Source organism: Dreissena polymorpha, chromosome 11 (assembly GCF_020536995.1).
Source record: "Dreissena polymorpha isolate Duluth1 chromosome 11, UMN_Dpol_1.0, whole genome shotgun sequence".
NCBI lineage: Eukaryota > Metazoa > Mollusca > Bivalvia > Myida > Dreissenidae > Dreissena > Dreissena polymorpha.
This window is the reverse complement of record NC_068365.1, coordinates 55,484,467-55,512,067: the sequence shown is the minus strand read 5'-3', so window position 1 is coordinate 55,512,067 and position 27,601 is coordinate 55,484,467. Positions and strand designations below refer to the sequence as shown.

Genomic DNA, 27,601 nt, shown 5'->3' with positions numbered 1-27,601 from the left:
TTCCGCCTTCACTGGATTTATGTTAAGAAGAGACTTTGCAAACAAAAACTACCATAAAAGCTAAAAAAGTTGTCCATGATTAGCCTGTGTGGACTGCACTGGCTGATCTGGGACGACACTTTACGCACATGCATTAAACCCCCTTTTCACAGAGCACGGCTCAAGTATAGAATATTATGCTGTTCGAGAACTTGCATCAGATGAGTTGGTTTTGTTAAGTCCTATATATGCTTCTCATGCTTTGCTACTTTACACAAATAATGAGAGTGAGGAAAATTCTAAGAAAATCTTACTATTACAATCTTCCATTTATTATATACCTTTTTTGTTATTTTAAAGGTAATAAGCTAACTTCAATCAACAAATCCTGACTGAAATAAATACCACCGGAGATAAAGACAATGAACATTATAACGTTTCAATATACTACATGAAGTATACAATGTGCATGGGATATAACAACAAAATAGATTCATTTAAAAATAAGATATCTTCAAATAAAAATATTCACATGCAACACAATTTATGATAACAAAACAAATTGAACACAGATGCAAACTGAGATTGAACACACATTCATACAAAATACTGTAATTTTTCAAATATATAGCAGCACCTTTGAAAACAATTAAATATATGGTTGTTTTGTTCATACTTTGGCACGAAGACATCCATATTTAACTCAAATAATCATAAGAATATAACTGCAGATATTATGTTAAAATATGTGATAACATACTTCTCACCAACAGAAACCTCAGCAAGAAAATAGTTGAATGCAACCTGAACTGAGGATTGATGTCAATATTTTTGTATCCGGAGTGTATAAAAGGAATATTTCACCAGGATAACTTGTGCCTATGAACACCATTTAAACAAGTGCTCTTAAGGTCAACAAACAAAATACTGTAGTTGCGTATAACCATAACTAATTATCAGATTCATTTCATGTTCAATAAAGATTTCACAAGGTTTACTTGAATCAATCTACATTTCTCCTAAAACATCATCAACAAAATAGTTGTATGTAGCCAAACACATATATAAAATAGTTATATGTAGCCAAACACATAAACAAAATAGTAGTATGTAGCCAAACACATCAACAATATAGATGTATTAAGCTGAACACATCAACAAAATAGAAGTATGTAGCCTTAAACTTTATTTTATTCATCCTTTACACTAAGAGATTTTATCAAGCGTTTGACTGGGGTGATTTGCCCACCACCCAGCCCGCCATGTTCTTGGGAAGATTTCCGTTTCTGAGGACTGGACCCAGCTGACCTGGAAATGCCCCCTGATGAGTTGTCGGCTCCTGTGCTGGAGGAAGTGGATGGGGTACTACCCACGCTGGAAACCGTACTTCTGTACTGGGGTGAACTATATGCACGATTGTTTTCATAATTTGCGGTATCAATGGAATCTGCTGCAGTGCAGTTGGAGGCCTTATTCTTCATTCTTTCAATGTCGGCCAGGTCTAAAGCAATGTAGTTATCATCATCCATTTCCGACCACTGGCTTGTATTGGACACGTTTGAATTCCGTTTTTCTGACTTGAGATTAGTAAGAAGGAAGTTTGAAGACTTTTTAACACAAGCACTGGCAGGTGTTGTCCACTCTGAGATAGGGCCATGGTTGGTAATGCTTTCATCAGTGATTCTTAGGTATTCATGTTCGTCTATTTCCTGACCACTGTGAGAGCATCGAGTCCGAAGATTGGGGTCCCTGTCCCTCATCCCTGTCCAATACATTCAAGGCGGTGACTGAATGTGGCTTACACTGCTGTCATGGAGACCACAGAATGAGTCATTGTAGCTCGGGGATAGCGGAGAAAGGCCTGTATGAATGTGAAAATGGAAACCTGACTGATCATTGTCAGGGAATGGAGAACTCGTCTTTTTAGTGATAGTATTTGACAGATGATGACTGTGTTGTTAAAGGTGTAAATTTCCTAAAATCCTGCATTTCAACTCTAATCATTTCTGACTTTGAGTTTTTAGAAGTATCTCCGCTAGTTTGTGGCATTGGACTTGTGCTGATTGTTTATGGTGTTTTCATTCAAAGGATTAGTATCGTTGATGGCAGTGTTGTCTGAGATATTACATGATTTTCTCTGTGTAGTTTTCGAGTCCCCAGATCTCAGCTTCGTATTTATTCTCTGGGACAATAGGCACCCACGTGTTATTGTTGCATTTTTCTGCCCCAAGGGTGATATCAAACTGTCCGAGTCTCCAGAATCATCAGCAGAGTCCTCTGCTTTCTTATCATGAATCTCTGCCGTGCATTGATAAGTAGAAACAATGCCCCTGTCAACTATGTTGACATCACTTGAAATCTGACCATGTTTTGCTTGTGTGAGTACTTTAGATTTTAATTTTACTTGAGCCGCTGGTGTTGAGAGAATACTCTGCAAGTCACTCAAGTCAGGGTCATTTTCAACATCAGACCCATCGGTGGTATTTTCAGAATCCAAATGAACACCCGCGACATCACCTTTGCTTTTAAAGCCAATGATCCCTGTCCCTGCATCTTCTTTTTCTAGATTCAAATTCCTTGTTACCCAGCGTAGGACTGTGCCTTGTTTGGCTCCCCTGGTATCCTGCCCTGCCCCTGACCCATATGGCTGTGGCAGGGTTGGAGCCTTGATGGCTGTGAACCCCTTTTGCTGCCCTGTCTCATCAGAATCGTACTCCTCTATATCCGGAAACTCATCATGGGCACAGGCCAACGACGTCAGCACATCTGCAAGGTGATAACATGACCGTATGGACATGCATTATAATAAATAAGATTGATACATAGTCTGGGAAAATGGGGCTTAATGCATTAAATTTTTTTGCGTAAAGTGTTGTCCCAGGGCAGCCTGTTAAAATCACAAATATTAATCAAGAACAACACTTTCCCCTTCTATGATATTTTTTGTGTAAAGAAAGTCTCTTAATAGGGAAAATTAAGTTTATATGGAAAGTGTTGTCCCTGATAAGAGTGTGCTGACTGCAGAGGCTAATATGGGGGATGACTCTTAAGGCATATGCATTAAACCTTGTTTTCCCGGAATGAAGCTAAAAAAAATTAAAGATACAATTAGCTCTCAAGGCATTCAAATTATGTTTGTTTCATTATTGTAGCAGACCACAGTGGTTAACACATCTGCAATAAACAACAAAAAACATTGTGTACAGTGGTCAAAATATGTTTAAAGGTTTGCTAACTTGAGGTGAAGAACTTTTGTAACGTTTGTTACATGGTGCTTATACATTATTGAGACCAACTCATATACAGATCACCTTAAGTTACTTATATCTCATTGACAAATAAAACTGCATTGTTACATATTCTAAATTGATTTTAAATCCCTGACAAACAATAATTGCACAAAACAGAAATCAGGAGCAGTCTTTATCTGATTAATGCTAAATAAGTTAAATGACCAGAAATGTTTACACTGTTTCAAAAATATTGTACAACTATGTTAAGATAAAATGGATTTTTTTATATTCTATGTCATAGGGTACATTAATTCCTTATTGGTTATTTCTTAAGTCACACAATTATACATATCTATAAATTTAACAACGTAAACAAATCATTAATAATAACCTTCAAGGAGAGTTTAAAGTTGTAAAACTGTCATGTAAATGCAGCCCATCAATGTTTTTAATTTAAATCTTAAACAATTACACAACATTTAGTTGAGCCTTACCTGTAACCAATTGGGTATTGTTAAGTGATGAGTCATCCATAAGGTTCATTTTCATTGGCTGGCATTGTTGGTCACATGACTTTGACTGAGATTGTGTCAGCCTGCCTGGAGAGGCTGCCATCTGCACTAAAATGTCCTTGTTTTTCTAATTTTGGAAGTAGAAAAGGCACCTATGGTCAATTTATGAACTTAACACCTGAACAACATTTGGAAATGTATAGTAATGAGGGTATAGAGCAATCAGCAAAAAAATTCGTATAAATGCATTTAACAACTGAAAACATCAACAAAACCAACTTAACACAACACACTTTTAAACAAACACGCACGTTTGCGATAAGAATTTACATCGGTTTGATAAAAAGTAAAGAAAATAGTGCAAATGGGAATGAAACTGTGTTGAAATTCTAGTGGATGTTGTGATAAGATAATTTATCACAAATAATATTCCAAACAACAAAAAACATTTGAGCCATGCTCTGGGACTGGGAAAACAAGGTTTAATGCATGTGAGTAAAGCGTCGTCAAAGAGGCGTAATGCATGTGAGTAAAGTGTCATCAAAGAGGCGTAATGCATGTGAGTAAAGTGTTGTCAAAGAGGCGTAATGCATGTGAGTAAAGTGTCGTCAAAGAGGCGTAATGCATGTGAGTAGTGTTGTCAAAGAGGCGTAATGCATGTGAGTAGTGTCGTCAAAGAGGCGTAATGCATGTGAGTAAAGTGTCGTCAAAGAGGCGTAATGCATGTGAGTAAAGTGTGGTCCCAGATAATGCATGTGAGTAAAGTGTCGCCCCAGATAATGCATGTGAGTAAAGTGTCGTCCCAGATTAGCCTGTCCAGTTTGCACAGGCTAATCAGAGACAACACATTCCACCTAAACTGGATTTTCATTTATAAGAGAATCATTTTAAACTCCATAAAATTCCATAAAAGCGGAAAGTGTTGTCCCTGATTAGCCAGTGCAGACTGCTTATCATGGGCAATATTTTCCACACATGCATTCCCAGAGACTGGATTGTTTGTTGTGTAACTCACCTGAAACTTTTCCACAAGCTGTTTTTTTAGGCTGGTCTGTCGCTTGATTTCAGGCCTCTTGATAGCGTTGTGAAGGGTTGAGTCCTGCCCCACGATGAACACAGACTTGCGTCCCCGCGTGACTGCGGTGTACACATGCTGCCAGTTCTGTCTCCAGGTACGACTGCCCACGATGTACACCACATGGTCCGTCTCTGAGCCCTGGAGGGTAAAACAATCAACTACAGCCTTGTCTCAGATCTCAATTATACACACGCCGCGCTGTGTCTGTTATATTCAAGGGCAGATAACTCTTAAATGTGTGAATCACTTGGCGTGCACAAAATGTCTTGCACGTAATCCTAACACCTGGCTATGACATGCTGCAAAGTCATTATTATAAAATATATATCAATGGTCCAGAACCGCTTTTTAAATGAGGCAAGACACCATGAGAATACAATTTCTGTGCTGACCCCTCGATTGCGACAATAATTTTCAACGCACTTGAACCATTTTCAAACTTGGTCTAAATATCATTACAAACCATTTTCTTTAAAAGTTTTATAAAAATTGGACTAAAAATGACTACTAGAGTGTTAAAAAGGTTTCATTTAAGTCGAATAAGGAAAACTTCCCCACCCACTGACAAACATGTTTTTCCGTGGGCAGGAACCATTTTCAAACTCAGCCAATGTATCTTCAGACCAAATTTCCTGAGCAAGTTTAATAACGATTGGACTAAATATGTGACTTCTGGATTGCTAACAAGGTTTCACTATAGCAATATAAGGAAAACTGCCCCACAGAATGGTGGCCATGTATTTTAACAGACTTAACCCCTTTTGAAATCAACCTAAAAGTCATAAGAAGAAATGCTCTGAGCAAATTTCATGATGATTGGCAAAAAAATTATTACTTCAAGAGTGTTCAAAAGGTTTCATTATAGCAGGGTTCGACATTAACTTTTTTTACAGCAAGACCGTCGGACCAGCTCCTCTTAGAATGTACTAGCCCGAACCTGATGTCTACTAGACCATAAATGACATAGTAAATTAACACAATTGTGTCGTGTAACTGTTTAATCAGGATTTATCAGTAAATAATCAGTGAACAGATTTTTTTGATGCATAGAGTAAAACAATAAAATAAAACTCTTTTTTTGCTTTTCTTCGTCAAAGTCAAGCCATGGGAACTGACTCAATTTTCCATCTAGAATACAATTGACGTTTTCGTGTTTCTTCATATTAAAGTTTCGTGTCAGTTTAAGCGTCGGATTCTTTTTTATTAACTGATTTGTCGGACGAAAATCGGAACTTGAACAAAGCCATTCTTTAAATTACATTCTCTTGTCTGCTACGCAAAAATGTTTACATTGACGATACTGATTTTCGATAGAAGTCATAAAATCATGCTCTTCAGTTTTACAACACTGAAAAAAATCATTAATATGCATGACAACTTGACCAATGGAAACAAGCGATTTCTGCAGGAAGCTCTCCTTTGCGTCTAAAAATAGCGATGAATCATGTGAATGCTCCGCGTTTATTTAAATACACTAGTTTTGTTTTATGTAAATAACGCATACGAGAGTAATTTCACCCATTAAAAATAAAGGTTTTCACAGCAATTAGTAACAGTTATATGAATCAGTATAGATTTTTTTATGTACGACCAGTCTGACAAGCTAGCCCGCAGTTTTACTAGCCCGACCACCGATCTTACTAGACAATGTCTGTCGGACGTGCCTTAGTGTCGAACCCTGATTATAGCCATATAAGGTAAACTACTCTGCGGCCAATTTCAAATTCAGCTGAAATCTAGTTACTGTAGTTCAAATGTTCTGAGCAAGTTTCATGATGTTTAGGGCAAAAAATGTGATATGGAGAGTGTTCACAAGCTTTTCTTGAATTTGACCAAGTAATCAGTGCTTTGATTCCACATGGAACAATAATGAACTCGGACAAATTATGATTGGGACTAAATTTTCAGACCACACTTCATGAAGACTGGGCAATAAATGTGGCCACACAAGTGATAACAATGTAAATTTTGATGACAAACGCAAACAACAGACAAAAGGCGATCACAAAAGATCACCATGAACATGTTGAGATCAGTTGAGCTAAAAACGACTGGAAATAATGGTAAACAGAAAGGTACTTCACCATACATGTGTCGACAGACATTTCAATTTAACCCATTTATGCCTAGTGGACTCTCCCATCCTTCTAAATTGGATCAATGTATTTCCAAAATAAGAGATGTCTAGTATATTTATTTCTATATTTATATTATTTCTTACAGAAATTCCTTTAAGCAAACAGCGCAGACCCTGATGAGACGCCACATCATGCCGCGTCTCATCTGGGTCTTGGCTGTTTGCCAAGGCCTTTTTTCTAAAAGCTAGGCATAAATAGGATTAATACAACAAAATGCAGAGTTCTGACCCAGACCTGTTGTATCTCACCTGAAATATGTGTATGGTACTGGCCCAGACGTGTCATATCTCACCTGGAATGTGTGTATGGTTCTGGCCTAGGTATGTCATATCTCACCTGAAATGTGTGTATGGTTCTGGCCCAGGTATGTCATATCTCACCTGAAATGTGTGTATGGTTCTGGCCCAGGTATGTCAAATCTCACCTGAAATGTGTGTATGGTTCTGGCCCAGGTATGTCATGTCTCACCTGGAATGTGTGTATGGTTCTGGCCCAGGCGTGTCGTATCTCACCTGAAATGTGTGTATGGTTCTGGCCCAGGTATGTCATATTTCACCTGGAATCTGTGTATGGTTTTGGCCCAGGTATGTCATATTTCACCTGAAATGTGTGTATGGTTCTGGCCCAGGCGTGTGGTATCTTACCTGAAATGTGTGTATGGTTTTGGCCCAGGCGTGTCATATCTCACCTGAAATGTGTGCATGGTTCTTGCCCAGGCGTGTTGTATCTCACCTGAAATGTGTGTATGGTTCTGGCCCAGGCGTGTGGTATCTAACCAGAAATGTGTGTATGGTTCTGGCCCAGGCATGTCATATCTCACCTGAAGTGTGTCTATGGTTCTGGCCCAGGCAGTGTCGTATCTCACCTGAAATGTGTGTATGGTTCTGGCCCAGGCGTGTCATATCTCACCTGAATTGTGTCTGGCCCAGGCCTTTCATATCTCACCTGAAATGTGTGTATGGTTCAGGCCCAGGCGTGTGGTATCTCACCTGAAAAATGTGTATGGTTCTGGCCCAGGCATGTGGTATCACACCTGAAAAATGTGTATGGTTCAGGCCCAGGCCTGTGGTATCTCACCTGAAATGTGTGTATGGTTCTGGCCCAGATGTGTCATATCTCACATGAAATGTGTGTATGGTTCGGGCCCAGACGTGTCATATCTCACATGAAATGTGTGTATGGTTCTGGCCCAGGCGTGTCGTATCTAACCTGAAATGTGTGTATGGTTCGGGCCCAGGCGTGTCATATCTCACCTGAAATAGATGTATGGTTCTGGCCCAGGCGTGTCATAACTCACCTGAAATGTGTGTATGGTTCGGGCCCAGGCGTGTCATATCTCACCTGAAATAGGTGTATGGTTCTGGCCCAGGTGTGTCATATCTCACCTGAAATGTGTGTATGGTTGATGCCCAGGCGTGTCGTATCTCACCTGAAATGTGTGTATGGTTCTGGCCCAGGCGTGTCATAACTCACCTGAAATGTGTGTATGGTTCTGGCCCAGGCGTGTCATAACTCACCTGAAATGTGTGTATGGTTCTGGCCCAGGCGTGTCATATCTCACCTGAAATGTGTGTATGGTTCTGGCCCAGGTGTGTCGTATCTCACCTGAAATGTGTGAAGGTTCTTGCCCAGGCGTGTCATATCTCACCTGAATTGTGTGTATGGTTCTGGCCCAGGCACGTCATATTTTACCTGAAATGTGTGTATGGTTCTGGCCCAGGCATATCGTATCTCACCTGAAATGTGTGTATAGTTCTGGCCCAGGCATGTCATATCTCACCTGAATAGTGTCAGGCTCTGGCAAGTCAAATCTCACCTGAAATGTGTGTATTGTTCTGGCCCAGGCGTGACATATCTCACCTGAAAGGTGTGTATGGTTCTGGCCCAGGAGTGTGGTATCTGACCTGAAATGTGCGTACTGGTTCTGGCCCAGGCGTGTCGTATCTTACCTGAAATGTGTGTATGGTTCTGGCCCAGGCAGTGTGGTATCTCACCTGAAATGTGTGTATGGTTCTGGCCCAGGCGTGTCGTATCTCACCTGAAATGTGTGTATGGTTCTGGCCCAGGCGTGTCGTATCTCACCTGAAATGTGTGTATGGTTCTGGCCCAGGCGTGTTGTATCTCACCTAAAATGTGTGTATGATTCTGGCCCAGGCATGTGGTATCTCACCTGAAATGTGTGTATGGTTCTGGCCCAGGCGTGTCGTATCTCACCTGAAATGTGTGTATGGTTCTGGCCCAGGTGTGTCATATCTCACCTGAAATGTGTGTATGGTTTTCGCCCAGGCGTGTCGTATCTCACCTGAAATGTGTGTATGGTTCTGGCCCAGGCGTGTCGTATCTCACCTGAAATGTGTGTATGGTTCTGGCCCAGGCGTATCGTATCTCACCTGAAATGTGTGTATGGTTCTGGCCCAGGCGTGTCGTATCTCACCTGAAATGTGTGTACGGTTCTGGCCCAGGCGTGTTGTATCTCACCTGAAATGTGTGTATGGTTCTGGCCCAGGCGTGTCGTATCTCACCTGAAATGTGTGTATAGTTCTGGCCCAGGCGTGTCATATCTAACTTGAAATGTGTATGGTTCTGGCACAGACATGTCATATCTCACCTGAATTGTGTGTATGGTTCTGGCCCAGGAGTGTCATATCTCACCTGAAATGTGTGTATGGTTCTGGCCCAGGCGTGTCGTATCTTACACTGCTTCCTCAGCTGAAGACGGTCTGCCCAGAACACAAATTCCTGGTCCTTATCTTTGTCTGACAGCTGGAAATACGTCGAGGCCTTGCCGCGGGGATCCACCTCTGTCTTCTCCTTAGACAATGGAAATTATCAAATAAGAGATTACAAGTTGTCGTGGCTGAGTGGGCATGGTCTGAGCTTGGTGATAAGAAGAGGACTCAGTCCTGGCTATAGGAACACTCTCAAGATCCTCTCATCAGACATCAAGTACCGGTTCTACCCATCAAACAGACTTGAGAGTGTCTCAATAAAGCCTATGGCTCTCAATGCAATCAGAGTTTTAGGAATTCTTTCCAGAATATAAAGCACTGTCAACCAATGTGTACATTAAACTTTATGTGTTTCTGACACTGATGCACCATCAATACATATTTGGACACAGATAAAACATACATGTTTCCACACACAAAAAGTCACGGTTGTTTAGTTGTAATATTATTAATAGCAAAATCCTCAGAGCAGTTATAGTTGGGGTGAGAACACACAATTTAAGAAAGATATGAGCACTGCTCTGTGAAAAAGGGGTTTAATGCATTTGCTAAAAGTGTCGTCCCAGATTAGCCAGTGCAGTCTGCACAGGCTATTCAGGGATGACACTTTCCGGGCCAGAACCATACACACATTGTGAAATGCCAGAGGGTATTTTCTTAACAAGTAAAATACAGGATTTTCATATTAGTCACAAAAGCTAAAATATTCTAAAAGAGATGTGTTTGTCAGAAACACAATGCCCCCTTATGCGCTGCTTTTTTTTTACCTTTGACCTTGAAGGATGACCTTGACCTTTCACAACTCTAAATGTGCAGCTCCATGAGATACACACACATGCCAAATATCAAGTTGCTATGTTCAATATTTCAAAAGCTATTGCAAAACTTTACTGTAAGGTTAAAGTTTTGGGACAGAATGACGGAATGACAGACAGACAGGCCAAAAACAATATGCCCCCGATCATTCGATCCGGGGGCATAAAAAGTTATGAAAATTTATGTTTTTTTATTTTTTGACATTTGACCTAGAAGGTTGACCTTGACCTTTCACCACTCAAAATGTGCAGCTCCACGAGAAGTAAGTAAGAGATTGAATGGAGAAATAATTTTTATTTTTTATTTTTGACCTTTGACCTTGAAGGATGACCTTGACCTTTCACCACTCAAAATGTGCAGCTCCACGAGATACACATGCATGCCAAATATGAAGTTGCTGTGTTCAAATTAAAATTTTTATGAAAATTTATGTTTTTCTATGTTTTGACCTTTGACCTTGAAGGTTGACCTTGACCTTTTACCACTCAAATTGTGCAGCTCCACAAGAAGTAAGTAAGAGATTGAATGGAAAAATGAAAACAAAAATGTAATTTTTTACCTTGAAGGATGACCTTGACCTTGACCTTTCACCACTCAAAATGTGCAGCTCCACATGGTACACATGCATGCCAAATATGAAGTTGTTGTGTTCAATATTTAAAAAGTTATGATAAAACTTTAACGAAGGTTAAAGTTTTAGGAAAGAAAAATACAATGATATTTGACCTTTGATCTTAAAAATTAACTTGACCTTGACTTTTCACCACTCAAAATGAGCAGCTCAATGAGATACAAGGTGCATGGTAAATATCACGTTGGTATGTTCAATATTGCAAAAGTTATCAAACTTTAACCAAGGTTAAAGTTTTGGACAGAATGACAGACAGACAGACAGACAGGACAAAAACAATAAACCCCTGATCTATTGATCCAGGGGCATGAAAATTAATATAGGATCTATTATGAGTTGTCATTGTTTTCAATATTTATTTTCAGGCCTATTCATCGTCCAGATGAAAATGCTGGCCAAGCTTCAACAAGATATGACAAAACTGTGGTCTCTAGTTTTAACAAGATTTTACCCAGTGACATAGTTTTTAATCAAATGTGACCAATATTCACCCAAAATTTTGACAAAATTAATGCTGGCAAAGTTTTATGAAGACTGAGCAAAGTTTTTCCAAGATTTGATCTCATCACATAATTTTTGATCCCACTTGACCTAACTTCAAACTTGGCATGGATGGTGCAAATATAAACATTATGTCCATGCTTTTTATATCACGATGGAGTTATAAATGTGGATTCTAGAGTGGCAAAAAGTTTTTTCTGAGATTTGACCTGGTGACCTAGTTTTAGACACAAACTGACCAAGATTTGAACTTGGCCTTGATATTATCAAAACAACAAGATATGTGTTTGTCAGAAACACTATGTCCCCTTTTGCGCCGCTTTTATATGACCTTTGACCTTGAAGTATGACCTTGACCTTTCACCACTCAAAATATGCAGCTCCATGAGATACACATGCATGCAAAATATCAAGTTGCTATCTTCAATATTGCAAAAGTTATTGCAAATGTTAAAGTTGGGGCAAACAAACAAACACACATACAAACGAACAAACCAACAGACAGGGCAAAAACAATATGTCCCCCACTATAGTGGTGGGGGACATAAAAAATCTGACAAATTTTCAACACACCTGGCACAAATACAGAAAATAACTGACCACATTAGCTCACCTTTAACCTTACATGCTTAGGATAGCAAATTAAAGCACAATATTGGGTATGTGAACTTAAAGTTGCACTACGTTATAAGAATGAGCCTTGTTCTGGGAAAACTATTTACATGTGTGTTGGGTTGTCCCAGAATAGCCTGTGAAGTCTGCACAGGCTAATCAGGGACAGAGCTTAACTACGCTTTAATGGCAAATATTGTTTATAGGAAGTCTCTTTTAAACAAAAAATCCAGTTTAAGCTTAAAGTATTGCACTAAGCCCAGTTTTTCTCAGAACGAGGCAGGTATGATGTCACTGATCAACTCCATACGTCCAGTATGTAGAATATTTCGCCATTGCAGAGCCTGATCTTCTCGTCCTTGCTGGCACCCTTGCCCTGTGACCCCTGCATGCCGTGTGACCCAGCCTGCGTCCCCATGGTGCTGCCTTCAATCAGGGAGATGTCTGACCCCTCCCCTGACCTTACTGCCCTCTCCACACCCCCATCAGGGACAACACCATCAACACTGGAACAGACGTTTGGGAGTTTTTCAGAGTGTTTTAGCGGGAGAGAAACAATAATCTGTCAATGTACAATTGTATTGGAAGTACATTTCAACACTGCTATTTAGAACACTGCTAACATGAATTAATTTCTTCTTCCAACAATTATTTGTCCACACAATTTTATTTTATACAAAAATATTGTTAGTTCAAGGCTCTGTAAAAGTCCCACAGCCATGACCTGCCAAATTGTCTTGCATTCAAACATTTTACAATTACTAGCCTAAATTAAATTTTTCTGGCAACTCACCTACAAATTGGTATTTGACCATGTATTTTTACCTGCCATGTGGTCCAGTATTCTGAATTTTTTATTCTGGACCTCACACAATTTTACTGGCTTTGGTTGTTGTTTTTTAATCTGGGCTTTATGAATGTGCGTAAAGTGTAAATTTGTAATCCCAGATTAGCCTGTGCAGTCCACACAAACTTATCAGGGATGACACTATTTGCTTTTATGGAATTTGTTATTTAAAGGAGGTCTCTTTATCCAATATAGGCAGAAAGTGTTGTCCCTGATTAGCCTGTGCAGAATCAAGGACTAGACTTCGCACACATGTATTAAGCCCAGGTTTCCCAGAACAAGGCTAAAATAGCCCAATGAAATCCTTGACACCGCACACACACCTGGCCTTGTCCTGACTTCTAGAGGTCATGCCTTGTCGTGTGTCCTCATACTTGTTCACATAACCGTTCTTGGTGCAGCAGATCTTGTCCCCTCTCTGAAACATGTACTTCTTCTTGTCGTCACGGATACGGTGACCGCTGTACTTGGAGCAGCAGACGTCATTGATTGCCTCACACACCATCCTGGGGAATGAGAATATTAAGGAAAAATAGGTTACTGCATATTGTTTTGTGATATATTCAGTTTCCTGTACCATACAAGTGTGCCCCATATTTAAAACAAGAGGCCCATGAGGGCCTGAATCGCTCTACTGGTATAAACACTGTGCAAGTTTGGAAAGAATAAGATGGAAACTGTGTACTTAATCGCGCAAACAAGGAGAATTTTCTCAAATTCAAGGGGAAGATTATTGTGTACTTATTTCTCCGATACTGCTCATATTCAATAGGGTTCAAGTCCTCATTGATATAAAGATACTGTGCAAATTTGGAAATAATTGGATGAAAACTGTGGAATTAATTGCATAAACAAGCGGGATTTCAAAATTTTCTCATATTCAAGGTGAAGTCATTCTGGACTTATTGCTTCGATATTACTCTTTTTAAACAAGGGATGGTTGTAAAACATGCATATGCCCCCCATATGGGCTGTCAGTTGTAGTGGCAGCCATTGAGTGAATACGTTTTTGTCACTGTGACCTTGACCTTTGACCTAGTGACCTGAAAATCAATAGGGGTCATCTGCTAGTCATGATGAATGTACCTATGAAGTTTCATGATCCTAGGCCTAATTATTCTTGATTTATCATCAGGAAACCATTTTACTGTTTCGAGTCACTGTGACCTTGACCTTTGACCTAGTGACCTGAATAGGGGTCATCTGCCAGTCATGATCAATGTACGTATGAAGTTTCATGATCCTAGACGTAAGCATTCTTGAGTTATCATCCGGAAACCGTTTTACTGTTTCGAGTCACTGTGACCTTGACTTTGACCTAGTGACCTCAAAATCAATAGGGGTCATCTGCCAGTTATGAACAATGTACCTATGAAGTGTCATGATCCCAGGCTTAAGCATTCTTGAGTTATCATCCGGAAACCATTTTACTATTTTGAGTCACTGTGACTTTGACCTTTGACCTAGTGACCTGAAAATCAATAGGGGTCATCTGCCAGTCATGATCAATGTACCTATGAAGTTTCATGATCCTAGGCCTAAGCGTTCTTGAGTTATCATCCGGAAACCATCTGGTGGACGGACGGACGGACCGACCGACGGACTGACTGACATGTGCAAAACAATATATCCCCTCTTCTCCGAAGGAGGGCATAAAAAGGGTTTGAGTCCTCATTGATACAAAGACACTGTGCAAGTTTGCCAAGAATTGGATGAAAATTATGGACTTATCACATAAAAAAACTGATTTTTCATATTTTTCTCAAATTCAAGGGGAGATAATTCTGGACTTATAACTCCGATATTGCTCATTTTCAATAGGGTTTGACTCATCATTCAGATAAAGACACTGTGAAAGTTGGTAAATGATTGGATGAAAACTGTGGACTTTATTGCGTAAACAAGCCTTATTTCACAATTTTCTCAATTTCAAGGGGAGATAATTCTGGACTTTTTACTCTGATGTAACCCATTTTCAATAGGGTTTGAGTCCTCATTAATATTAAGACACTGAACAAGTTTGAAAAGAATTGGATGAAAACTGTGGACTTTATCGCGTTAACAAGAAAAAGTCTAACGCACGCACGCACAGACGGACGACGGAAACCACGCCATGACATAAGCTCTTCAGGCCTTCGGCCAGTAGAGCTAACAAGAAACCGTCAGAGACAGGTGATGCTCCCCAAAGTTTTTTTTTGTCACAATATTGCACTATACATTCAGATAAAAGGAAACGTCTTGAGGGCACAGAAGTTGGGGGGACAATATTTTTTATAGAAAATTTCAAAGGGCCATAACTCTGTGAAAAATCATCCGACCAGAACCCGCTGATAATATGCACATCTCCTCTTGGTAGTGAAGCTTCCCATAAAGTTTCATTGAATTCCGGTCATTAGTTGCTGAGAAATAGCCGGGACAAAAATTGTGCACGGACGGACAGACGGACGGACACACACATGCACGGACAGACAAAGCGGCGACTATATGCTCCCCTCAAAATAAATTTTTTAGAGCGAATTATCTATTGTATGACGTGTATCATATTCTCAGTTTATTCTGAGGTAATATGATGTACCTTCAAACAAACATACAAACATCCACTGATTTTAAATTACAGTCATATCTTTTTGAGGTGAACATTGGCAGTTGTAAAATATCTTTCAAATGTAAAGAATATCATAACATATTTTGCGATAGCAAAGTGGCAATCAATGTATAATGCATCAATCAAAGTAGGGTATGCAGCCATAATACAATTTGATTAAAATATTGACAGGTATCTAAGTCTTCAAGTTTGTCATGCAGAAAGTCATCTAAAAAGCCACACACATTGACTTGGTAAAGATTATTACTGCTTAAAATTTATATTACATATTATAACAAGAGATTGCCAAGCAATATTGTCCCCTACCGGTGAAACTCCACCATTGTCATTTTTTTTTTTTTAAATATATTTGTTGCCATAGCAACCAGAATTCTTGACGTAGGAACAAAATGAAATGACGTGCATAATCTCCATATTGCCATCTATCCATGTTTCAAGTTTCATGAAAAAATATGAAGAACTTTTCAAGTTATCGCAGGATCCAGAAAAGTGTGACAGACTGACAGACAGACTCACTGACACACAGAGCACAAACCATAAGTCCCCTCCGGTTTCACCAGTAGGGGACAATTAAAGTTGATAAATATTTCATGACTTAGCAAGACACTGTTCAAGATAATCCACTTTGTTTAGCCTATACCTTGTGAAGCTGATGAACTGTGAGGTAGAGTGGTCCTGTAGGTCAGAGTGACTCAGCATCTGCTGTACCTCCATGATAATGTCTGAAGAGTAACAAAACACAGTGATCAGCATTTCACAACACAGTGACTTACATTGTACAACATAATGACCTGCATACCACAACACAGTGACCCACATTCCACAACATAGTGACCCACATTCCACAACACAGCGACCCACATTCCAAACCACAGTGATCTACATTGCACAACACAGTGACGCACATTGCACAACACAGTGACGCACATTACACAACACAGTGACGCACACTACACAACACAGTGACCTACATTCAACAACACGGTGACCCACATTCAACAACATAGTGACCCACATTGCACAACACAGTGGCCCACATTGCACAACACAGTGACCCATGTTCCACAACACAGTGACCCACATTCCACAACACAGTGGCCAACATTGCACAACACAGTGACCAACGTTCCACAACACAGTGACATACATTCCACAACACATACAAAGCTTTATGTTAAAATAACAGGTTTGAAATGAAGAATACAATCTCATAGTAGGTGATCATATTGCTAGTATACATTACACATCGTTCAAGAAACAAAATACAAATTAAATCAGCTGGTAACAAGTTAGATTAAATAAAGTTTTTTTTTTGAAAGAGAACTGCTGTAAGATAATGCTTTATTCCTGCGACTTTGGTCTAAGAATGTGTTGGTGACTCCTGGCCCTCAACCCATATGTAAAAACATACATAGGATACGTAGGACCATCCTAACTGAAGTTGACAATAAGTAAACAAAACAAATTATTCAAAGAAAGATTTTTTTGAGGAACTGCAAAACAATAACATGGCCACATATAACTTGAAGAAATGCAAGCAGAGTTCACCAGCAGACACCTGAAATACATGGTAATATTTGGAAGATACACAGAAAATTGTTATGAACATTTACCCACAAGTATACATAAGTGCTATTTTCCTCTTTTTGGGAAAGGTACGCCCTTCAAATGAGGAATTTTTTGACAATAGGGGTTTTCTTTTTCAAGCATGATTACATGTTTAAATTCTATTTTGTTGTAGCTCTGACCTTGTGACAGGTAGTCATCGCCACTCTTGGTAGGGTTTCCCTCTGGCAATCTTCGGAACATGAACTTCTCTCGATGGAACGAGGGCTGCTGCTTCTTTGAGATCAGCGTGGCGTTGTCCACGATCAGCTGGGACTCTGCCCGGTGATTGGTCCGCAGCTCAACAGAGCAACCTGCAGCAAGAACCATTAAACAGGGCTTAATGCATGTGCGTAAAGGGTTGTCCCAGATTAGCCTGTGTAGTCCCCACTAGCTAATCAGGTACAACACGACACTTGACGCACAGGCATTAAGCCCAGTTTTCCAAGAATGTCACTCAAGTAAAAACTGCTAGCCCACCCACCCTGGCTACCTGTGAACATATCGTTAACAGAGTGGAATCACTTTCCAGTTTGGTTTAAATGACATAGAGACAAATGTTTAAAATGTTTGTAAAATATTACTAGCAGTACTATTGTAGTAATGCGTATTTAATATTTTTCTCAAAAAGTTAACAATTTAACCATACGGATCCTGTTCAGAGATGAGAACGTATTCTCAGAAAGTTAACAAATTACTGTAAACGTATAGAAATTCGTCTGTATGAAATTTCGTGGTTTAATAAAAATCAACAAATTCGTTGACACGTAATTTCGTGGATTTCAAATTTTTTGGGAATACTGACAGTAATAATAATTAAACTTTTATTAAAACAACCAGAGTAATAACGAAGCATAATTTGCTAATCTGTGTTGACAGCAAGACTTGGGGTTAATGTGCACTGCAGCATGAAAGTGTTGCCGAATGCCAATAATTGTCGAAAAGATCGATAAAGCGGCGCACATGTGGGTCCCTGCTCGCTAATTGCCATCAATGTTGTTTTGACAATATGTGCAATTCTCAGCGCAATCGGTCTCTTAGTAGTAACAATTAAGTAATAAGGTCCCCAAAATACACGTGTGAAAACCGTTATATCTCTTTTAATGTTAATTGGCACTAATTAACATATGTGATAAATCTGCAAACTGTTAATTTGACGACGTCACGTAAAAAAGTATTATTACCCAGACACTTATCAAGAAAACAACATATTGTATTTTATCCTGCCTCAGTTGCAAACATTGACCAAATAAAGCAGGGTCGGATAAACTAGTTGATATTCGGCAGTACATCACGTGACCGTGATCTAACCGCAAGTATGTATTCATACGCGCCGATTAACATGTTCTAATATTTGACCTTTGAAATTTATTGGGACGCATCATGAAAGTTATCGTAATATTATATATCATCCTTTTTATCTTCTTAAAAATATATTACCGAACCAGACTTCCGTATTTATCATGTTCATTTACTTGATTACGCAATTTATGACGTATCTAGTGTGACGTCATTTCTCTGACAAAACATACTATCTAGTTTCTCTCAGGATTTTAGGGACAACAATTTTGACGTGGTGGTTTTAACAGTATTTTTTAATATTTTAAAGCATCGAACGAATCATAAACGATTTTCGGAGTGTGTGTTTGTCATTCATAAGTGTTAACTTCGATAGGAATAAAAAGATTCGCTACGACAGGATTACGGTTTCGTTAGTCGGGTTTTGGGTCAGAATGGTTAGCATTCGATACAAACGCTATCAAAAAAGAGTGTGGTTTAAAATACATTCCGATAATAGAGATGGAAAAACAGAAAATGGATTCCGACAAAGGGATGGAAGAACAGACAATGAATGTGTATATCGTACATTTATTGTTATAAGCAATGGATTAAAGTTGTCATTAAGGTAAATAAAATTTAGTTTTTGTTTTGCTGATGCATTTTGATTTCATTTTTTTACCAAGAAAAATATCACATTCTCGCTTCGTTTTTTATTTCTTCTCTTAATAGTTTCGATAGGAAAAAAAAGGAACAGTTTAATGTGGAACTATTTTTAGCGTGACACAATCGGTAGTTATTCGGTCGTCAGGAATGTAGGAGGCCCGACAAGAATAATTATATTGTTATGTAAATTAATCATTTGTCTTTGATAAAATGTGTCAACGGCATGAAGCAGGATAAATCGAATACATGGTTGGTGCCGAGATGGAGAAAGTTTATCCGGTTTGGCCCGAAAAAGAAAAATAGGGCTCGCTAAAGCTCGCCCTATTTTCTTTTTCTAAGCCTCACCGGATAAACTTTCTCCATCTCGGCACCAACCATGTATTCTCTATAACTAGCATATCTCAATCAAACAATGTCTTTTTCAAAATGGTTGAAAACGGAACCAGTTCAGACACGTTCCCCTGCTATATCAGGATTGCCCAACCTTGCAAAGGCTCAGTCTATGACTGAAGCATTTTTGACACAGGTCGCTAACGATTCAGTGGAAGAAAACATTTTCAATTCGGAAATATTTTAATTAATCAAGAAATTGTGTAATGTTACCTACTGAGGTGAAGTAATTATTACAAAAAACAAATATCTCGGATAACCGAAAACAAATGAAAATGTTGGAAATGACATTCGGAAATGACCGATTTCGGCTAAAAGAATGTATAAATAATTGTTGGTACTTGAATTCGTGGTTCAGTGGACCAACGAAATCCATGAAAATTCGTACCACACGAAATTTAATGGTTTTACAGTAACCATACCAATCCTGTTCAGGGATGAGAACGTATCCAGGAGGAAGTTGCCCGGCTCTATGGAGGGCAGCTGTCTCACGTCTCCTAGCAACACAAGCCTGCGCAGCTTCGCGTGCTTCATTAGCAGCTCTATGAGGAAGGCAAATGTTGACACTGCCACCAGGCTGCACTCATCCACAACCAACACATTGACGTCCTTGTGCTTCCAATCCTGATCTGAAGACAACAGTTATACGCAACTGTACAGATGATAAATGTGCTGTTTAAGTTTTACTAGAGGTCTCCTAGTTGAAAAAGGAGGGTCTGGGTATCAGTAATATTTTCCTTCAATTAAACCTTAACAAGGGACAAAATTGTCACAAAACCAGGTTTTCATTGTGAAAAAAAATCTGATAAAGGGAGAAAACTCAAACTGAACTTTTGAAATGAACAAACAAAATTAACCCCCTTTGTAATTTTTTTTTTTAAATCTATTTTTAGTCGTGGCGACCTTGACATTGGAGATATTGATGTGATTCTTTCGTGCGACACACCGTCCCATGATGGTGAACAAATGCGCCAAATGATTTTAAAATCTCACAATGAATGACATAGTTATGGCCAGGACAAGCTCATTTATGGCCATTTTTGACCTTTGAACTCAAAGTGTGACCTTGACCTTGGAGATATCGACGTAATTATTTCGCGCGACACACCGTCCAATGATGGTGAACAAGTGTGCCAAATGATTTTAAAATCTGACAATGAACGACATAGTTATGGCATGGACAAGCTTGTTCCGCCCGCCCGCCAGCCCGCCAGCCAGCCCGCCCGCATTCGCCAATCTAATAACCAGTTTTTTCCTTCGGAAAACCTGGTTAATTAATAAAACCATGGTGACATTGTGCAGCATAGAATAACATGCACAACTGAGTGGAAGGTTGCTCAGTAAGCTATAGAAAACCTTGCCAGAGGTTAAAATCTCAAAGAAAGATGCAATTAACTGTAAAAGATGTAAATCAATATAACATATGGTACACATATAATCTTAATACAGACAAAGTTAACATGAACAACACAACCTCAGTATATGAGCTGCATTCAGCCAAGACTGGGCTTAAGACAAATGCATAAAGTGTATTCCCAGATTAGCCTGTGCATACAACAATTTACGCCTCAAATTGATTTTTGTTTGAAGAGACTTTCTTTAAACCAAAATTTCCAAAAAAAGTTGACACATGCATTAAGCCAAGTTTTCCCAAAACCCGGTTCATAAAGCAAACAAGAACTACTTACGTGGAGGGTTGTTCCGGAAGCTGTAAATGACCTGGTGCAGGGTGTAGGAGGGGAGTCCCGCTCGCTTGCCAAGAAGGTTGGCAGCCTTGCCCGTAGGCGCTGTCAGGAGCAGCTCCACCAGGTCTGGGCAGGGGGGCTCACGCTCAGAGTCAAGTGCCTCTATCTGACGTAGGGTCTAAGGGACATGGGCACGAGTTGATGAGTATGTGATGCATGGATGTGCACTGTGTTCGTTGAGGTGCTGGTGTGCATTTGTAAATCTTTACTCTTACTTTCTTCAAAAGGATTCAGATAAACTTCTTATTGTGTTAAATTAAAAAGATGTTTCCCCTAAACATTGGATGAAAGCCATTAAACAATACACCTAGCCATGCCCTGTGTACCTGTGTCCGTTCCTGCTCGCTGCCCGTCTGTTCTAGCATGGATTCCAGGTGATCCCTTCTGTCCTGCTTGTCCCGTAGCCAGTCTGCCATGTGATCTCCCTTCTCCTGCGTCCACCGCTCCTCCCTTCACAACAACATGAGCATTGTTCTAGGAAAACTGGCCTTAATGCATGTGCTTAAAGTGTTGTTCCAGATAAACCTGTGCAGACTGATGAAGCAAAAAACTCCCTGCCTGGACCAGATTTTCGTTTAGAAGAGACTTCCTTTAAACCAAAAATTATATAAAAGCGGAACTCTGCTCAGTACTGTCTGTTCAGGTTTTATGCTGTTTTCTGCACATCACACTAGGGTCCTTAATCAAGGTTTTAAAATTTGAATATTGTCACAAAGGTATTTCATTAACATTGATTTTTTAAGGGACAACACATGCGTCAAAGAGTGTATTTGAGTGATATAGCGTTAAATACCTCTGAGCCTTGGCGGTAGTGATGACCTTGGTGACTACGTAGGTCTTGCCACATCCTCCCTTGCCTGATATGGCCACGACAGGCTGCGTGGAAATGAGTCTGGCAGCCTGCAGCTGGTCTGGGTCGCCACGGATACCATCAAACCCCTCACTGCAACAGAGAGACATGGGGATTAATGTGCATAGTCTATAGAAAAAATGCGTAATTGAAACACATTTAAAATACTCTGAAAGCCCTTGTTGCCTCAGAGAGAGAGAGACATAAGGATTAATGTGTGTTGTGTGCACAGAAAAAGTATGCGTTCTGATTTGAAATACAATGATAATTATAATGTTGTTTTTTTAATGAAAGAAAATACATAGAGAATAACATGCCTACACAAGCATTACCATGGCAGAAGAAAGGTTTCTAACATGATATTTGGTTCTTGGTTTTATATACAGAAGGAACTAAAATATGGATTATTTTGAAAAAGTGGCAACTTGTGGATCATGTTTTACAGACATTTAAGTGAAGATATGTGCTAAACAAATAAGAGAGAGGTGAGGGTGAGGGGCAAAGTGATGTGGCCTTTTGTCAGGTATAAGATGCAACCATGTCCATGGGGTACTAAAGGTGGCACTTGAAACAATTTTGCAAATGTCAGGGCTTTTCCGCCGTCTTTGTGAAGCGGCCTTGGCCCCATCAAAATGTATAAACAAGAGCACCGCATAACGGGTGCCAACACTCGGCTGCAGTTGCAGTTTTGAATAAATGAAAGCTTGTCAGAATTTTTTCATTTTTTTTAGAGGTCACAGTGACCTTGACCTTTGACCTAGTGACCCAAAAATGGGTGTGGTGTGTAGAACTCATCAAGATGCATCTACACATGAAGTTTCAAAGTTGTAGGTGGAAGAACTTCGATTTTAGAGCAAAATGTCAAGGTTTTAGCACAACGCCGACGGCAGACGACACGACGAGCTGGCTATGACAATACCTCGGGTTTTCTCCAAAAACAGCCGAGCTAAAAAACAGTCCTGACCTGATCAAAATTTTGAAAAAAATGAATCACATTTTTTTTTATTGTTCCAATTTGAGTCGCAAACTTCTTTAAATTGTGAAAATTTGAGTCGCAAAAACGGCCATTCTTTAAAGAGAAAAGCCCAGAATTAGCACATAAACAGCCAATAGCATCTCACCTATCAAGGTCTACCTCCAGGTCCCAGGGTTGCTCCCCGTGGTTCTTGATGAGTTTAGCCACACCCTTGGCTATCTTGTTCTCAGCCTGCCAGAGGGAGGTTAGGTACACGAGCCTGTGACCGCCCTCCACGATCGTCTTGGTGATCTTGTGCCCATTCAGGAAGTCTAGGGACTGCTCTAGGGTGCTCACTGTAGGACTGGGGATCAAAAACATACACGCCTCGCTCTGTGCAACTTGGGTTAAATGCATGTGCATAAAGTGTCGTCCCAGATTAGCCTGTGCAGTCTGCACATGCAAATCAGGGACAATACTTTCCGCCTTAGCTGGATTATAGTTAGGAAGAGATTTATTATCACACAAAAATACCATAAAGCAGACTGTCTTCCCTGGTTAGCATGTGCTGACTGCACAGGCAAATCTAGGATCAAACTTTCCGCACATGCATCCAACCCAGTTTTCTCAGAGCAAAACTCATATTGATGATAATTCAAACAACAGAAAACAACAAAAGCAGATAAAGATGATATAGTGGATGTTTTTGTTTTCGGTAGATTATCAATTTAATTCACAACACATCAGTGAAAATAAAATGTTCAAAAGTGTCAAGAGCCACAAGTGAAAAGATTAATTTTTATAATCATTTATGGGTAAAATTAATTAATCATCTACTGAAACCAACAATGTTTTATAATTTATTGTATGATGTCACAATAATTACAAAGATTTTGCATCAATTTAACAATCAGTTGCATTTATTGTATAAATTTGGTTTCCAGGAAACAGGAACAGTGAAATTTGCATAATTTTTGATGTATTTTTTGGAATTGTTGATTGTTTCGTTTTACTGTTTGAAATATTACATATTCAGTTGTAAACCACTGATAATTATCCTATAAACCACATATAAACCACATATACACCAGAGGAAAGCATAAAATAATATAAATGTTTGTTGCCAGAGTGATTATATCTTACTTCTATGTATTTATATTCAATATTTTCACTTTTATAACACAAATAAAAGCTATATTGAACAATCAATTATAAGAAACTGTATCCCCAATTAGCATTTTATGTTTTAACATCATGCTTATAGCACAACTACCTTTGTATGATAATTTGCTTTTATTTAATTCAATATATTATATATAATATGAAAATAATGAAAAAAGGTAAATAATTAATAAAATATAACCCAAGTAAAGCGTTCTGAAAACTTCAATCAGTCTTATTGCTTAACCCATAACCACTTAGATACATATTTTGATGCATTTGTAGTCCTTTAGAAGTTACATTCAATTCAATACCTTTCTTACTAAATTCAAGTTTTAAAGGCTTTATTTCCAACTCTTAGATACTGATGTGCAGCAAACAGCATAAAACCTGAACAGACTGCGAGTTTCTTGCAGGCTCTTCTGGTTTTATGCTGGTTGCAAAAGCCATTTTCACTTTACTTCTTCTGGGGGAAAGGGTTCAGTAATGAAGCCATACCTTTGTCATTCAATACCTCAGTATGTCCATTGGTCTCTAGTCTGAGTGAATGCACCGAAGTTTCTACCACATGATATTACTTCAATAGCACTTGAATAACACTACCCACCTGAGGGTATCCATGACCCTATCGTACAGGACGCCGGTGTGTCCGTTCTCCTTGGTTTCCCTCTTGAGGTACTCATACATGTACACTGCCCCGCATACGTCCTCAGAGACTCGCCCCAGGAGACCACACCGGGTCAGCGCCTCACTCGACGTCTCCATACCCAGCAGTCCACAGTGCTTCTTCAGCAGCTGAAACATGTAAACTGTGCTAAAGACATGAGCGCAAAGTGTCGTTCCATATTAGCCCGTGGAGTCCACAGTGCTTCTTCAGCAGCTAAAACGTACACCTGGTCATGGTAGTAGCCACGATTTGGGAAAACTTTGCTTAATGCATTTCTGTAGGGTTGTCCAATATTAGCCTGTGCGCATTGCACAAACTAATAAGGGACAATCTTTTCTGCCTAATTAGGGACAACACTTCCTGCCTTAGATTTTCGCTAAGATACTACCTTAAAATATAAAATACCATAAAAGCCGAAAGTGCAGACTGCACAGGCTAATATGGGACAAAATTTTATTTCCCAGAAGGCAGATCAAGTTTAGAAGTTTACTCCAGCAAGCCTGAATTCTGATATTTTTAATGTAGACAAAGAAACTGTTATGAGCCGCCTCTATGAAAGAGAAAACTGTTCAAGTCTGCTTCAAAATGTACCAGTGGGGCTTGTAGGATTGTTCTAATTTCAATCACTGTGTATCTAGTTGACCTATTGCCAGGTGTCAATCAAACTAACTAATCAGCCAATCGTAGACCACTTCAATGTCTGTCATTTTTGTCTGACAAACAAAGAGAGTCATAGTAACAGCATCAATGTGTAAGACAACAAAAAGGGCAGAATGATTGTTTATATCGTGACTATTTGGTTGCAAAAAAGCATACACAAAGTTTGAGACATATGGAACATCATAAACATTTACAAAACAAGCAAATTCGTTGAATTGATTTCTCCTGCCAAATGAATTGTGTTCATGAATGGGTGCAAATCCCTTGATTTATGGTATAATCCCAAAAACAAAAATTAAGTGCAGGGTTATTGCTTTAACGCATGGCATTTTTACTTTTGATGTATGTACACAGATGAAGTTTCATGTTGAAATCTTGATTCGTCTCTGAGATATAGCCCTGAAAAGTTACATCATACGAAAACAACAAAGGGCAATAACTCATCATTACAACAGTGTAGGGTTACGGTTCATGTCCATGGCACATCTTCTCATTGATCTCTACATACCCATGAATATTTATTTTGAAAACTTGTATCGCATATGAGATAAAAACCTGAAAAGTTACATCATACAAAAACAAAAATCGTCAATAACTGTTATTTAAGAAAGTGTAGGTTTATGGTTGTTTAGCATGTCAATTCTCCTAATTTTATGCAGCCAAAACATATATTTATTCCCAGATTTTCACTCGAGATCTCATCTTAAAGTAAAAAACAACATTGTCACTATCTTACCCAAGATAAAGTATATTAAGCCTGCGATCATTCGGCATGGTATTATGATTACAAATTATAAAACCATTTTAACCCTTCACCACTTAGATACCTTTTTTGACGCATTTGTAGTCCTTTAGAAAGTAAAATTTAATTAAAGGCCTTTCTTTCTAGATTTAAGTTTTAAAGGGGTTATTCCAACCCTTAGATACTGATAAGCAGCAAACATCATAAAACCTTAACAGACTGCGAGTTACTTGCAGGCTGTTCTGGTTTTATGCTGTTTGCACTAAGCCATTTTCACTTTGCTTCTAAGTGGGAAAGGGTTCAACGAAGTATCATCGCTAAACGTCAAACTCAATGTTCGTTTCAGTTATTCTTCTTATTTTTTTGAAACTTAAACATGACTTTTATTTATAAAATATTGCTCTAAAATGTTTATTGGTTGTGAACTCAAAAATCTATCATAAAATTTGTCAAAGGTCTTTGAATAAGACTGGCCCGGTTTCAAGACATTTTATTAGACAGGGTTCTGAATCAATTTAGCCTTGTTCTAGGAAAACTTGACTTTATGCATGTGTTTAACCCTTTCAGTGCGGGAACCGAATTTTAAAGGCCTTTGCAAACAGTTTGGATCCAGATGAGACACCACAGAAAGTGGCGTCTCATCAGGATCCAAACTGTTAGCTATTCTGATAGTATTCTTTGAAAAAAATCGAAGAAAATGCTAATTTTAGAAATTCAGCAGACGACATTTTAGCAGGAGACAAATTTCCCAGCATTCAAAGGGTTAAAGTGTTGTTCCTTATTATTGTGTGCAGTCTGCACAGTCTAATTAGAGACAACACTATCCGCCTAACACTGGATTTTTGCTAAGAAGAGAAAAAAAACACCATTAAAGAGGAAAGTATTGTCCCTCATTAGCCTGTGTGTACTGCACAGGCTTATCTGGGACGACACTTTACGCACATGCATCAAGCCAAGTTTTCCCACAACACAGCTCAAGCGCGAGCGTACATCTTTGAATGCAAGGAATCCCGGCTGCTCATCAATGAGAGTATGGAGCTGCTCGAGGTGTTGTCTGCTGACGGTAAGGATCTTGAGGAAGTAGCCGGGCAGGACCTGGGGCAGGTACCGCATCAACTGGGGGAACGCCCTCGCCACACTGATCTGGTTGTACTCCTCTGTACACGCATCAGGAAAAAAAAATTACCCTTTATTACTCCAA

The 27,601-nt window shown here is 39.2% G+C and overlaps 1 protein-coding gene across 1 annotated transcript in view; it reads right to left on the bottom strand.

The window, feature by feature from the left end:
• Positions 1–293: 293 nt before the first annotated feature.
• Positions 294–27,601, bottom strand: part of LOC127849857 (DNA helicase B-like) — a 37,370-nt gene continuing 10,062 nt past the window's right edge. Inside the window, exons 5-19 of the mRNA XM_052382609.1 lie at positions 27,391–27,557; positions 24,939–25,126; positions 23,337–23,534; positions 22,159–22,308; positions 21,692–21,815; positions 21,309–21,483; positions 20,043–20,249; positions 17,430–17,600; positions 16,322–16,403; positions 13,400–13,582; positions 12,540–12,735; positions 9,593–9,751; positions 4,740–4,940; positions 3,707–3,851; positions 294–2,745 (exon numbers count right to left, since the gene is read on the bottom strand). Coding sequence (XP_052238569.1) covers positions 2,015–2,745; positions 3,707–3,851; positions 4,740–4,940; positions 9,593–9,751; positions 12,540–12,735; positions 13,400–13,582; positions 16,322–16,403; positions 17,430–17,600; positions 20,043–20,249; positions 21,309–21,483; positions 21,692–21,815; positions 22,159–22,308; positions 23,337–23,534; positions 24,939–25,126; positions 27,391–27,557 — 3,077 coding nt within the window. The 3' untranslated portion in view covers positions 294–2,014. The remainder of the gene's footprint in view (positions 2,746–3,706; positions 3,852–4,739; positions 4,941–9,592; positions 9,752–12,539; positions 12,736–13,399; positions 13,583–16,321; positions 16,404–17,429; positions 17,601–20,042; positions 20,250–21,308; positions 21,484–21,691; positions 21,816–22,158; positions 22,309–23,336; positions 23,535–24,938; positions 25,127–27,390; positions 27,558–27,601) is intronic.